Here is a 16,132-nt window from a genome sequence, read left to right on the forward strand (position 1 = left end):
ATGAAATTGAAAGAATCTTAAGGATAAAAAGAACCACAAGATGAGAGAGGCCAGTGTTTTCTGCGAGTGTCTACCCGGCCATATAGGAGGTGCCTGTAAGATATGCAAACTCCCAATCCTTCGGGCCCTTGGGAGTGGGACCTGGGAGTCCACACATTTTACCAGCTCCCCAAGGGATTCTTCTGTATGTTGCCTGAGAACAAAGATTTTGACCAATTTCTTTAATTCAAGCTGAGGAAAATATAACACTCCATTTAATGTCACATAGTGAAGCTGTTCTCATACTGTGTGGTTCTCTGAACATGACCAGAGAGGAAGCTGGAGCTCTAATTTTATGCTCAAGTGGTCACAGTGGCATTTGGGCAACAAATTATTTTTCCTTGGTAACTGAGCTCATGCCCCAGACACGAGCTGTATTATCTGTCCCTCCCCAGGAGTCTCAAGAGCTGGAGGAAATAAGACTAGGGCAGCTGTTACGACTTTATGACATTGCAGGATGTTTCTGACTTAATAAAAATTAATAAAACCATTAATTTCCAATTCAAATTCTATTTAGAAGAAGGTCATACAATAAAACACCAGAAACACACTATACTACCGCATAACCAGATCCTTCCTGCAGGAAGCACACACGGAGCAGGAATCATGGGCCCTACCCCAACAGGGAGTAAGAGCAGCCAGCAGAGAAGGGAACATGCTTGAGGGTCTAAGGGCCTGGGGCACACTCTCGGTTTTTTAGAAGGGAGGTCAGTGAGTGGATAAAACCTGACTAAGGAAGAGACACTGGTTCCTGAAGAATGGAGGATGTGGGTAGGTCAGAGGGAAAAGAGGACATTCTGACAAGGAGAACGGTGTCAATGAAGGCAGAAAGGATCATGTGGTATGACATTAAGTAGGAGAGAAAAAAAAGAAAGATGTATATAAAGAATCAGTAGAAAAGGCTAGGGAAACAGAATGAAGTCATGCTATGCAGAACCCTAAAAGTGATAAAGAACTCTATTTTTTTTATTTTTAAAGTAATCTCCACCCCTAACATGGGCCTCGAACTCACAACCCCAAGATCAAGAGTTGACTGAGGCACTCAGGTACCCCCAAGAACAACTTTGTTTGTAAAGGACAGAATCAGGCAGTCAATGTACAGCTTTCCCTTGTTTGAAACCAATCCCTATTCCACTCAGGGAACTGATGTAATATCACTGAGCCTCAGTTTCCCTATTTGTGGGGATGATGACAACAGCTAAAGCTAACACTAAAGGAGGCCTATTGGGTTCTTTATAGGTGTGATCTCATTTAAACCTGATGACCACCCACTGAAACTTTTACCCTCTGTTTACAGAGGAGGAAAATGAAGTATGGAGTGCGGATATAGTAAATACCCAAGGTTACACTGAGTGGCAGTGTTGGGACTCAAACTCGTATGACTTGAATCTACAATCTGTACTCTTAACCACCATACTGCGTCAGCGGGGTTAGAATGGTACGGTAAGAATATTTGTGGGGGTCAGAGGTAACACACGTAACCTGACAACTTGACATATAATAGGTATTTTTTTAAAGGTATTATTTCTTTTTATTATTTTTTTATTTTTTAAAGATTTTATTTATTTATTCATGACAGACGCACAGAGAGAGAGAAAGAGGCAGAGACACAGGCAGAGGGAGAAGCAGGCTCCAGGCAGGGAGACTGATGTGGGACTCGATCCCGGGTCTCCAGGATCACGCCCCGGGCCAAATGCAGGCGCTAAACCGCTGAGCCACCCGGGGATCCCCCTTAAAGGTATTATTTCATCTGATGTGAAAGAAAATAGATTTCTGAAACAAAGGACAATGTCCCAGAAAAAAATGTTAAAGGAAGATCAGACTGGTAAAAGGTTTTGGAATGGGTTGGATCACCAATTAAAGTGGGTGTTGGGCCTGGTGAAACTTCTCTTATAGGCATCTACCTGCAGCGATTGACAGTAAACAAACTTAATCTACGTAAACAGAATCCACATGCTTCTGGAAGAACTCAGAGCAATGAGGTGTGGAACAGTGATTCTCATGCTTGAGTCTGCATCAGACTTACCTGGGTGATCGATTCAAACATAGATCATGGGCTCTACCTCTGAATTTCTGATTTAGGTCTCAATAGGGTCCACGAATGCACACTTACTATTGATCCAGGAAATACACTTTGAAAAACACTGCCTTAGGGTAGGTAAGTCCCACAGGGGTTCCCATAGAGCCAATTAAGAGGACACTCAGTACTGCATTATTTATGGTAGTAGTTGGAAATGACTTAGATATCCATCTTTGGGGGAACTGATAATTAAATTGTGGAACAGGTTTATGAGAGAATACCATGCAGCAGTCTGAAACAACAGCTTATCCATAAAAACATGCATAGATCTGAAAATGACAGACTGAGAAAAAAGCAGAATGAATAAGCCTAAGTCTTATATTAAGCAGAATGAATAAGCCTAAGTCCTATCTAATATAAATGCAACACACAAAACAGTAAGAGGTATTTTCAGCGATAGATGTGTAAAGAGAACCGATCAGAAAGATACATGTTAACTAACCACAGGGGGCGCTACAGAGGGAGGTGATAATGCAAAGAGGAGGTAACACCAAAGTGGAGCCTTGCACTGGTGAGGACAGGACAGTACTCTGTGATTGACTCGATTCTGTGTACCACCTGAAGGCCCTGGAGGAAAAAAGAGAACTACTTACTTCACTTCACAGTTTATAAACTAAGAAGTTTGATCAGCAAGATCTCTTTTTCCCTTGTATAACTGTAGGCGTTAAAAACATGCATAATTGTCAACTCATGGAAGAGAACTTGGGAGATGCATGAAACTTCACCTGCTGAACCACATGGAAATAGGGCTGCCTCTCAAGTGAATACACACACTATTCTAGAAGCCTTCCAAGGGCATGTGATGGTAAAACATTCGGCTTTTGGACAATAATCTGCAGTCTTCTCTAACTAACCACAAAATAAATACTCAAGTCTTAAGAGTAACAAACAAATATTACAAAAACATGTTTAAGTCCTGAACCAGAGAGTCAAAAGAGCTGGCAGAGAGGACGGCTGAGTGACTTACGCTTGCTCCGCATGATGACTGTGGGCAGTGAGGATGTGTCCTGGGCCTGGAGGCTTCCTCTGGGCTGCTGAAGGAGAAAGGAAAATAAATACATGAGGACTGCATCCACAATTTATCTTCTGTCAGGTCTCAAGAAGCCCAGAGCCAGGAGAGAGCAGGGACAGCGCTCCAGCTGGGCTCCTGGCCAATGGTACTCACCATCCCTCCAGTCACCCCCACAGGCTCTCCTCTGAGCCTGCCAAGTGCATGACCTCCAAAATGCTGCTTTTCCCCCTGGAACACCCTGTGCCCCCTCACCTCAGGGCATTCCTCAATTCCAAGACAATGTGAGAACCATCTCCTGGGTAAAGCCACCCATCACCTTCTTTCTTCTCCTCATCCAAGGCAGAGCCTGGCAGTCCCGAGAATCATGCACAGACCGCCACAGTTTCCCCCTTGTTTATGGTCACTGTCTGCCTGCCATCTCTCCCCCCACTAGAATGTTGGTTCCTGAAGAGCAGCCCCTGTGCTTTTTTCATTTGTTTCTCCAAGTGACTAGCATTAATAAAAGTACTAAATAGTCCTTATGTAAAGTACTAATTTCAGTTGAGACTTTTGTTGTAGAATGTGACAGAAACACTGTGAGAAATCAGAGTGAGCCAATTACTCTGAGATAAATCAGGCTACTTCCGATTTAGAAATGGAACTCCTCTTTCAGGCTGTGTTCTCTTATAAGGGAGATGCTACATCCCTATCATCAGTGTTCTACAGAGCTTAGTACATTCCTAGTAGCTCTAAGTCTCGTCAGAGATCACAAACTCAGTGCCCATGGGGTTAGGCAGGCAACAAGTGAAGGAGGCAAGGCCGGGGGTGGGGGGAACCTACACATCCTGTTGAGGAAGCAGCAGCCTCTCAGCCCCCGTGGATTACCACTTTCTATCCATCTGCCCAACATTCAGGGACCTAGACAACCAGACTCCGTGCTGGATGCCTTGGATCTATCAACGGATCAAACATTCCTGACTTGAGACTGCTTGGCAAGTTTGGTGCTTACATTCTAGTGGGGGGAAGGTGCAGATTACACAAAATAAATGTAGTAAGTAGATACAAGCTGTTAAATAGAGACTCTGAGAAGGTGAGAAGTACTATGGAGAGTAGGAAAAAAGAGCAAGGTGAAAACGGAGACTGCTGGGTAAGAGGAAATAACCAGGGTTGTGAGATCTTCCAATTTTCCTTTTTTGAGGTCATCCAATTTTTAAAGGAGAAATTAGAATCTAAATTGATATGAAATGTGATTTCTTCAAATAACTGCATCAACAACAACAAATACTTCCAGAGCCAAACAAAATTTACATCCCCAGCCTGATAAAATCTGGGGTACAGAAGTGTATCGTTTTTACGCTCATTCAGACTTGTAGCATCTCCATCATCTGGGAACTGACTAGAAATGCAAATTCCCGGGCCCCACTCCAGGACGTGCAACCCGGGAAGAGGAATGCAGTAAGTGGTCTCTCTCAAAAGTCTCTGAGGGGACTCTAATGCACATTCATCCAGGTGTGAGGCCACTGCAGTACGTAATGTTTGCTTACTGCTAAAGTGCACAGCATACTAAGTATCATGTAGATGGAGCTGGAGTGCTTTCTTGACAAGGACAGAAGGACATTTATTTATGGGTGACTACAACACTGAAAACCACGGAGGCTACTTAGAAGGTAGACCCCCAAACCCTCTCTCTTTAGGGCCACTTGATAAGTGGTGCCCATTATTACACAGCATGCACCTCCCGGGCAGACACCTCCACTCACTTCCTGTTCTTGTGTCACGTGACCAGAGACAAGTGCTCTGTGACCCATGGACAAAAGTCCTGCCGGGCAGGCCATGTCAAACTCTCACACTCCTCAGCAGGTCAGAGCCCCTGAATGCCACCTGCTGCCCTCAGGGTGGCCCCAGGGGAGCCGGGTGTGTGAACAGCAGAGCAGGCCTGCACACACAGTTAAGAAAACCACTTTAACAACGACACAGGGACATTAGAAACTCAGAGATGTGTATTTAACACGGAATTCTGAAAGCATTTTCTTTTCCAAAAGCCTCAAATACCCGAGTGTGTTAAGAAACTCGGTGGCCTTAGAGAAAAATTGTTTTGGTCTCAATGATCACAATAAACAAAAACCCCAACCAGGACTCTCCCCATTCCGAGTAATGTCTTACCTTCATTTTGACCTTTGCACAGGAGGCCAGGCTTTCTCTACAGCCTTTGTGGACAAAAGCACTGCAACCTGAAAAACAAGCAAAGCCCCAGGTGACTTGGGCCAAGCAAACAGATCTTAGACTCTGACTTCCCAAGTGCAGTCACTTGCATATCACAATGCGGCTCTAACTGGAATTACATACTGCAGTCCCCTTCCAGAAAGCAGGCGTGTGATGTCATGGGGAGGAGGAGAAATGAGAGCAGATGTGATTTCTGATTAACGGAAACTAGAAGTCTGGAGCTTCTCAGGCAGGAAGCTGAGTGGCAACGAAGCAAAACGACAAGAGAAGTGCCTGCTGTCAACAAGTGAAATCAGAGTCATAGATAAATCCATGAACAGAGAGCCCCTGACCAGGACCTGGGAAGTACGTATGCTTTTGCCAGAGGCAGAGTGTGAACCTCAGAGTCTACCTGTCTATGTCCTTCTGTTTGGGATCTTATTCACTCTGAGCTTTCTGCAACCCAGCTAGAGTCAGGAGACAAAAGAAAGGTCATCAGAACTACCCCAGGCACACCTTGGAATCTGGACTCAAGATAAAGTGGGAGACTTCCGGAAAGATGGAGGGGAGGCCACTTCTGTCAAGGACACGAACCTCAACCCTTACTTCTTCTCCCTTGGCTCCACAGCCACTGATGTAAAAACTCAGCCCTCTCTGTGCCTCAGAATGGTCGCTGTCAGCTTTTACTGCTGCTATGAAGTCATAAGATAGAACTGTGCCAGGAGGCCAGAGGGGAAGCAGAAACAAAAGATCTGTGGGGACACCCAGTGACAAAAGCGTTTCCAGGGGAAGGTTTCCTGAAAAAAATCAACCCAACACCACAGGTCCTGACAGCCTCAACTCACTCACTGTGGGCCAAGACACTCTCTTAGCTCACACGTATGGATGTGGGAAGAGGGGAGTGATGATGGGGAGGATAGGACACTAGAATAGAGACTGCCAGAACCCCAGGCCCCAGGGGCCTCTCCCCACAGGCCCTTCCTCAACAGTTGCTCCTATGATGTCTCCTTGGTTCACGGATCTCTTTGGTAATACCACCTGTCACACCATACTGTGATGGTCTTACGTTTTTTTCCTCCACTGAGTGCTCTTCTAGGGCAGGGACCCTTCATCTATTGCTCAATCTTTAAGTCTTTCTACCATAGTGCCTAGCTCATGGCTCCTATTCACACGTCTAGTTTAGACCCTGCTAGGTCTTTTTTATCCAAAAGGCAAATGCCCTGATACTACACTGATTATAGAATGTGAAACACCAACTGGCTCTGCGAGTTAGTGTGACCCATGCAAGTCTGTCCTTACCTCAGTTTCCCCATCTAGTAAATGAGAGGAGAGGAGGGTCTACACTTTCCCCCAAGTTCCTTCAGCCTGTGATTCCCTAAGACTCTTTATGTTACATCTCTTGAAAAAAGGGTTAATTTTTCAAAGTGAGTCCCACTGAACTGTCCCACAAGGTTCATGCAGCCGAAGATTTCAACTTCTGTGTCATCTGAATTATCAGTAGGGTAGCCCCAGCCCCCTAGTATGTTACGTTCAGGGAAGGGCCTCACCTGGAGAGTCTTGACAGAGGACACCACTACCCAGAGGCTATCACAATATCAGGATATCACAAAAGCTATCTGCTTTTGTCAACAGGATGGCCCACAAAGCTGGAACTAGTCTGGAGTCTTAGGGGTGGGGTAAGGCTTTATTTTGCTCCTAGGCCTGCCTCTGTCCCCTGTCTAGCTAACCTCTTCTAGCTCCAACCCATGTGGCATTCATGGTCTGGCCACCTTTCTGTTAACACACCTGAAGAGTCATCTAAGCTCTTCTACCAATGGCAAAACAAGGTGAGGCACTCCTGGAAAGGGCTCATGTTGGCATCAACAAGAAGAAATACTGGAAGGTTTTAACTCATTCTTGCCCCCCATTGCATTCTTCTCCAGAACAGACTGCAAGTTAGTGATTTGGATGCCATGCTTCTTATAATTTCTACTGTCTGTGGTCATCTCCATGAAAGTGGTGAAGCTACTCTAGAGGTCAGCAGTGAGAGAGAGCTTATGTACTACTCAACAGGAATGCCGGGATTTCTCAGCAATGTCCCTTTCTGGGCATAAGGAGGCCTCTGCAGAAAGAGACCCCTGGGGAGTGACTCATTCTAACCAGCAAAAGTAAACACTTTGAGGATGTTCTCTAAAGAACCGGAAACCACTGGCCGTCATTAATTTGTCCAGTTCTCTGTGACTTGAAAATACAGATCAATTTTGATAAAGAAAAAAAATTTTGATAAAGAAGTCATTGTTTTACTACTGAGAGAAAAAGTAGAACCACAAATAGAAATCCATGTAACTCCTGAGATACCGATGTGGCTATGCCCCTCTTCGCATCAAGCAATGTAACTCCTGTTCCAGGATCTAGGCCCCTGTGAAGCTTGGCTGAAAACTTCATGCAGTTTAGGAAAGGCCAAAGAACCAATAGGTGGGCTAGACCATATGTCTTTATTGATTTGTATTTAAAAATTGTTTTTGCCACTCATTTCCCAGAAACTCTTCAATGGCTCCCCATCATCTTTAGGATAAAGCTCAAATTTCTTCCTTGGCTTGATATGGACTGCCTGTGAGCCCTGAACAAAGTCTTTTGTGCTTGTGTCCCTTCTGACTGGGTCAGTGAGACTCAGCTCTATGTAGTCCTCTCTGACTCACCCAAGGAAGAAAAGATCCCCCCCACCTCTGTACTTCTGCCATTCCCTGCTTGCCTCCATTATGATACTGTACTATACTGGCTGTACTGTCCCACTGGATAGACAACTCCTTGAGCGAGTCTCACTTTGTCTTTTACAATTTTTAGATCTCTATCCCTAGTTCCTGGCCCACAGTAAGCACTAGACGTCTGAAGAGGGGACAGAGGTGGGTGGGTGAGCTCCACTGCTGGACCTACAGCAAAAGCACACAACACAGTTGTGGAGACAAATTCCTACAGTCATTTTCCAGTGAGACTGGAGCATTCTCCCATCTGCACACTATCCTTACTCGGGGTGCCTGCCACACAGATGCCGGGAAGTATGGAGCCTCCCTGTTCCAAGGGCCTAGCTGACTCATCATCTCTTCCATACATAGACTTCAGAGCTCCCCTCGCCATCTTTCCTCTTTCACGAATCCCCGCTCGGCTGAAATGTTTCAAATACCTGTTCTTTAATCCTATTCCTCTTTCTTCCCTCTTAGAGTCTTGCTTAGGAGAACCTCTCGTTTGCTCCCTTCTACTTAAACAAAATACGCTTTACAATATAGGAGATAAGCATATGAGGAAACTAACAAATCCATATCAAGGACAAGGAAAACCACACACTTTGAAATGAAATTAAATGTACTGCCACACACAATAACTGCATCTTGAAAGTGTTAAAGATTTTTCATAAAAGACAAAAAGCAACAGAAAAGTTGTACAGAACATGAACAGGCCATTCACGACACAAAACAGTGCTTGATCTCTCTAGAAATCAAGGAAATGCAAACTGAAACAGAGAAATACCATTTTGTGTCCAACTGGATTGGATAAAAGTCTGCCAATTCTAGATACTGGTGAAGAAATGGTGGTGTAGGAACTCTCAGCATCTGCCGAGGGTCTAGAAAGTTGGTACCTTTATTTTGGAGAGTAATTTGGCAACATGTGGTTAGGCTGACAATGTGCCCGCTTTATGACTTAGCGATTCCCCTGGTGTACATACAAGTACAGGAAGACATACATACATACAGGGACAAAGGGATGTTCCCTGGAGTCCTACTTACAGGAGAAAGAAATTGGAAATGACCCAACTGACTTAGTAGTGGGACAGATTTGATATATTCATAAAATGGAATACCATACAAGAGTTAGAAGTCAATCGTCTAGATTAATCAGTTTCAATACTCTGGATCCTCTAGGGATGTGTAGATTTTACAGAATGAGACATACTGTAGGATACCATTTATATAAACTAAAACAAATTAAATGTTGCTTACACCGGAAATAAAATTGTAAAATACAGATTATGTATACACTAAATTCATGACAGTGCTTATCCTTGGGGGAGGGAGAAAGAGGGTTAGGAAGGGAAATATGGGGGGATTAGACTTTAATGGTTTATTTCTTCAAAATTGAAAAACAACCCGAAACAATATAACCAAATGTTACTATTTTTTCATGTTGACTGGTGAGTACACAGGTGTTGTTACATTATTAATGTGTTGTTACATTATTAATGTAGAGCTTTGAACTAGTATTTTAAAAAACCAAGACCCCAGTATATTGCATTCCAATATCCTCCAAAGTTCCTTGGATTTTCTTATAAACATTTCCTTATCATTTAAAAAAGTCAATCATAGTTGAGATAACTTAAAAAATTTTTTTCCTTTTTCTAGTTCACTTTTAGTTTTTTAAAATTTAAATTCAACTAATATACACACTGTATTAGTTTCAGAGGTAGAGAGTTCAGTGATTTATCAGTCTTATGCCACACCCAGTGCTCATTACATCAAGTGCCTTCCTTAATGCCCACCACCAATCACCCCATCCCTTCACCCACCTCTAGTGACTCTCAATTAAAAGCAATTTTTTCAATCAGCTTCTATGGTTTTCTATTCCAGTTACAAAAGTGCATTTTCTTCTCTGCTTCAATGCAAATCAATACTGTTTTTCATCATCTATGGGCACCAGGAGGTGGGATTTGCCACTAATTCTGATCTACAAGAGACAGCTTAACCACAAGAGTTATTAGCACACTGGGACATGACCTGTCTCCAGAGAACATTCTGCCTATGCCTTTCTCCCCAATCAGTTCTATCACCCGACAGAATTAAGCAAAGGCGATTTTGAAAGAGGTGGTGTCATCACTTTTCACAGACTTCAGTAATATTCAAGTTCTCAGGCCAGTGTTGGGAGATTTAAAAGACAACTCCAACTGATGAATCACACACGCAGATATAACACTAAAATGTACTTCTAGGAAACACCTCTTCATATACATTCCCTTTTTAGCAGAGACAGGCCCCCAAACCTCTAACCCAGCTGAAATTGTAATATGCTGATGGGATCATAAGTCTTGGTGATAAATAATTCTCATGGATATCTGCCTAATATACTCAAATACCTACTTGAAAAACAGTCAACTTGTTACCAAGTTGTCCTGGACTTGGTTGGCAGTCACAGTTTTAGTGGTGTGTGTGTGTGTGTGTGTGTGTGTGTGTGTGTGGCAGGGGGGGGGGTGGGTGCTTTAGAAACTCTGGCCCCTCTGACATCAGCCAAAGTCAAGTTAAAACTTTATTCTTGGTTTTGGAACACAGATAACTACCAAGAACAGAAGAACCAAAGACAAATCCAATATATTGTCAGGCTCTCTGTCACAAACCATACCATGTTGTTAAGGAGATCAAAGAACTATTTGGCCTTTTATTATTTATTTATTTAAAAGAACAAGATTTCCTTATAGCAGTAAGCAATATACTTTCATTTTTCAAAGCTATTCAAAACAGTCTCAGCACAGTGGTTTATGAGAACAGAGCCGACTCTTAATTAGATTTCTCGAACTTAAATGCAAAAAGCCCAGCCTTCAACAACTTCTTTTTTTCTACTACAAGGAGGCAACAAAAGAATGTGAAGGAAAACTCACGTAACTGGGAAATATCATCCGTTTTTTTTTTTTTTTAACCTCTGCCACCAACTGCCACAGATCTGTAGTGAACTGTTGTTATATGTGACACGTTGTTTCTCTTTCAGCAGAAAAACAAAAACCAGCCAGTTTAAAAAAAAAAAAATCCCCTTTACCAAAGGGTAAGAGGACTGGCCCTGCTGAATGGAGCTGGAAACAGAATGGCAGGGGTACAAGGACTGCCACAAATGGAAGGATTCACCTGTTTGAGCTGCGTTCTGAAGCGAGGGACCTTCCCGCCCTATGTCACTAATCATCCTTAGGGAAAATGCCAGAACTCCTGCCTCACAGATGCATGTCTGAGCAGTAAAACTGATGTAGGGAAAATTCTCTAATCCTTCTCAAGAACAGGCTGAAGGGTTCCCTTTAAGGACAGAAGGGTGCAACTGCTTCCTATCATTTCAGCCCTAAGCCAGGAAACTAAAACTAAAACGAACGACAGTGGAAACAATAACAACAAACCATTTCAGTATGAGTTTAGAAATACATGGTCCACAATTCTTTCTACAACTTTTTTTGTTTAAAATCTCCGGGGAGTGTGAAACGTCGTGGTCTGGAGTGATAGAGCTTATTAGCTACAAGGCACGTAAAATGTTCTTTGTAGCTGGTGTAATAACCACAGAGCTGATGTGCCGAACAAGAGGAAAGCCACAGACAAGAGCCTCATCATCTTAGCCAAAGGGCTCATGAACAGCATTTCTCGTAAGAACACTGGTAAAGAGAATGCAACAAAAGTGCTCTGCTTAAGTAAGAACCAATTCACTGATCAGGCTGTTCTTTTACCTTCCTTTTCCTTAAACGACAAATTTCTTGTTTTTAATCAATTATGTGTACTCTTTCATGTAAGTAATGAACTCCACCTGCCAGAAACAGTAGAGCTGCCTTCCCAGATAAAATCCAAAGCAAACTCTGACCATCATGCACTTTCTAAACACTGGTTCCTACTTAGAGTGCAGCTGATCTACTTGTTTATTTTTTTAATCAAGAGAAACAACCTATCACAAAAGTACTTAGAAGCTGCTAACACAACAGAAAATAAATCAATAATAACCTCAAGATCATCTTACATCTGTTTAAAGCAAACAAAACAGAACCACTGACAAGATCCAAAACCCAAACATAATGAATTCCTTAATCTGAAGGACTCCACCACTCATTCCAAAGATCAAATTATTTGTGGCAGCTGGAAAGAACAGCTGATATTTCAAGGGCTTTACATATAGCCCAAGAAGAAAGAACTGGAAAAGACACTCTTTTCTTTCCCCATTAAAGCGACCTAATACTAAAACAAGAGTCGAATAATGGCTCTTATTCAAGAAAAAAAGACCTGTCAGGTTTCTCCTAAATTAAATTACTTCAAAGTAGTCCTGGCAGGGGGCTTTAGCCTTGGTTTTCATTGTTTGTTTTCTCTCCCTAACCTCAGTAGACTGCAAAGAGCTATATATGGAGACTTTCAGTGCCTGTGACCAGGACCATTTCCACACAAGTCCACATAAAGGAATCCAAGCTTTCATCCAGAATTAGGACTCACTTCAGACCGGCCCAGGTGTATTCCAGTAGAGTCAAGAGCTGTAGATGCATTTTAAAATGTTCTATCCTGTTGAATTACTTAGTATATGCACGCAGAAGGATATGTTAAAGGGACTAATGACATTTGGAAGACTGGCACCCATCAGTATCAGCCACCATCATCCATCAGTACGATAGGCTATGTGGTTGATCTTCCCATATCACGACTCAAACCTGACTGAGCAGGCACCTGGGTGTAGAGGCTCCAGGAGTCAGCAAGGAAGGTTATGTTAAACCGAAAAGGAAAGCTACCAGGAAGTAAGTGATTAACTGGAGGGATGCTATGTTTCCTGAGACTCCTGTAAAGATCCTGAACATGGGAGGGGATGGAGAAAAGGGAAAAAAAGATTCTGAATCTCCAAATTACTCATATTTTCCACTTCCTGCTAAGATAACAGATGGTGCTTCACACAACATAAACATTTATTGCAGGCCCTATTCTTCAGGAAGCTGGGGAGAATCAGTCGATTACTTTTGCTCCTTTGGGAAAATGACTACACACTGTTCCTTTGCTTTCAAGCCCTGATTTTTTTTTTTTTTTTAATTAGTGGTTAGCTGCACACTGTCATACACACATCTAATGCTACTACCAAATGGTGAGCCTATTTCAACACTCCCTCAGGGCTGATACAAAGCTGCAGTGGAGGCAGGGAGCTCTGAAGTTTCTGAGGTGGAGTGGCATGCAAATTAAACATGGATTTTTGAAACTTAGGTGCAGATGAGGGTAACAATCAGGCCCTATCAAACTGTTCCTTTTTGTTGATTGCTTCTTTCAGTTGAAACTTCAAAAATATTCTTTTTCCTTGTTTTTGCAGAATAGGGAGAACTAGTATAACGTGACATTTTCGCTAGATCAAGCTATTGCCATAAATCAAAAGGTTTATCAACTGGCTGAGGATGTTCTGATACTCCCTTCCCCTGACAGATCCTCTAAACAGAAAAGACTCTAGTGATGACATGCTGGACTCCATGAAATAATTTGCTTCCAGAAGAAATAGTTAAGCCAAAAAAGTTCAATATAGAAAAGTCCCATCCCCTTATAAACATGGTTAGCATAAAACGTGCATCTAGGATTTTACTGGTTTTCTTCTTTAAAAGGTCTTGAGTCAAATATTGTATAGGGCCATCAAATATGTAAACTATTTAGGACAGGTTTTTGAGTTAGAATTTTAACGTTTACTTTTAAAGTCAGTAAATGAAAACAAAGAATTCTTTTTTAATAGATCCAAAAATCAGAAATCAGAGGTGCCTAGGACAGTTGTAATTTATGAAACTACCTTGGCATCTATTTTACTCCTGTATTTTGTTTTGCATACACTATATAGAAGATATCCTCATTCACACAGATTAGTAGGTTCCAATGTTAGAAGTTTAAAAAATGGCTTTCTTTGCAATCACATTCTGTTTTTCAGTTAATTGGAGACCAAAGGAAAGATGCAAACAAGCAGGTAGGGTGATGGCTAAAGTTAATATATTGATGTTAAAATGTGGTTAAATTTTTGAGCATGTGGATTTTTAATGCAGGTTTAAAATTAGTTTTAAAAATATGTATATATTCAAAAATCTATAGAGCTTCCAAAACAGTCCTACAAAAAAACATTCTGAAAACCACTGCCCTATCAGATTATTTAATTACTACACAGACTTGTGGCTGATAAGTCCACAAGTCTCAAATCTCCTACATTTATAGTTTTTCCTTGTCAGTACCAGAACCCACACAAATGATTCTACATGGGTTGCTCTGGTGTCCTTAGGCCACAGAAGTTTCCAAGAGATGTCTCAGACCCTCTTCTTCTTCTAATCCTAGCGCACACTATTCCAAACAGTGTGAGCAGTTCCCCAGTCTAGGCAGACTGGCTGTGGAAGCCCAGCAAAAGAGAAATTCTATTTATGTTTAACAGGAAGAGATATCGAAAAAAGAAAAAAGGGCTCAGGACACCTGTGGTTAAAAAAAGTGCATTCTGCTACATTACAGCAGATATTTCTGCTATCTGATAAATCAATCCTGTGCCAGCTGCAGGTTTAATTCTGAGTCATTATAGTCTAATGTAGGCTAAGAATTAGTATAGCCAAGGAGGGTAAAATTCAATTGCTTTAATCTAGAAAAAATGTGTATTAAAAACCAATGGCACTATAAGATAAAACATTTACTGAATATAAACCAGACCATCCTTTTCAATCAGAATTTAAATTGAAAAGTTGTCTGGAGCCAGTCATGGCAGGAGTCATCCAACTACTATAACCACAAACCAATGGTTTTCACTCTTTCCTACAGGACAAAGGAAAAGATTCTTTGGGTCTTACTTCAAAGAAGATTTGCCATCTCTTTTGTCCCTAACTCCTTGGTATTATTTCACATCACATTTCAGTACTGAGAGTTTGTAGAATCAACTACACTGCTTCTTATTCGAAGCAGGTGCTGTCAGTTAACAGTCAAAGAGCAACTCCTGAGTCTTCTGTCAAGCTGTTTTCTGGTATCATTTTGCTCTTTGTCCATGAAGTTCCTGAATCAAATATCAACATATTTTGTTCTTTCATCAGAGTTCAGCTGACAACCAGAAACTCCCTTAAAGTTATCAGTGATCCAAGGTTCACATTTCGTTTCTGCTCATACCACCAATATGTAAGTACAGTCTTCAAAGACTCAAAGACAAGAGAATAAAATAAAAATTTAAGTCTCCCTGATCTCTTGTCTCTTCCTTTAAATTGTGAACAGTTTGGGGTACATCCTTTTAAATATTCTTGCATATTTACATTAACAATGACTGTTCACTTGTTTTCTGTAAATTCAGATCACACATACAGTCCTTATTGTCTTTTCAACTTATCAAAGTGCCTTGGAGATCTGTTTGTATCTGCAGAGCTATCCCAGGCACTGGCAAATGTGGTCTGTGGGCTGAATTCAGCCCATAGCCATTTTGTGAATACTTTCACAGAACATAGCTACATTCACTTTTTCTGTCTTGTCTAGGGCTGCTTCTGTGCTCCACGGGCAGAGTTGAGCAGCCACAACAAAGATCTGCAAAGCCTAGCACATTTTCTGCCAGTTCCTCTACAGAAAGAGCCAGCTGACCCTTGGTCTATTCTTTTTTAGTATCAGCTCCAAATTTCATCTAATGAATATACAGTATCTTATTGATGCATATTTAGTTTCTTTAAATTCTTCCACATTTCAAATAATACTGCAATGAGTAGGTACCAAGGTTCATATTTTTATTTATTTATTTTTAAAAATATTTTATTTATTTGAGAGAGAGGAGAGAGAGAGAGGAGAGAGAGAGAGGCGCAGAGACAGGCAGAGGGAGAAGCAGGCTCCATGCAGGGAGCCCGACGTGGGACTCAATCCTGGGACTCCAGGATCACTCCCTGGGCAGAAGGCAGGCAGTCAACTGCTGAGCCACCCAGGCTTCCCCCAAGGTTTATACTTTCAGAACTCTTCTCAAAAGCTGCTTTGTAAGCAGCTTGAGAAAGGTGCCACTCATTATTTTAACTGTTGGAAAGAAAGGACAAATACGTAATGTGACAGAAGTGCTGAATATTGCTACAATGGCAATCACATTACAATATATAAATCTATTAATGTGTTTGCACA

At 41.9% G+C, this 16,132-nt stretch overlaps 1 protein-coding gene across 3 annotated transcripts in view; it reads right to left on the minus strand.

Moving 5' to 3' along the window:
• Window positions 1-16,132, minus strand: part of AKAP13 (A-kinase anchoring protein 13) — a 324,337-nt gene that overhangs the window by 31,341 nt on the left and 276,864 nt on the right. For all 3 annotated transcript variants that reach the window (XM_055326518.1, XM_055326519.1, XM_055326520.1), the window contains 2 exons: window positions 5,274-5,341; window positions 3,087-3,153 (listed from right to left, as the gene is read on the minus strand). In XM_055326518.1, the coding sequence (XP_055182493.1) occupies window positions 3,087-3,153; window positions 5,274-5,341 (135 nt within the window). The remainder of the gene's footprint in view (window positions 1-3,086; window positions 3,154-5,273; window positions 5,342-16,132) is intronic.

This window comes from Nyctereutes procyonoides, unplaced genomic scaffold, assembly GCF_905146905.1.
Source record: "Nyctereutes procyonoides isolate TBG_1078 unplaced genomic scaffold, NYPRO_anot_genome, whole genome shotgun sequence".
In the NCBI taxonomy this organism is placed as follows: Eukaryota; Metazoa; Chordata; class Mammalia; order Carnivora; family Canidae; genus Nyctereutes; species Nyctereutes procyonoides.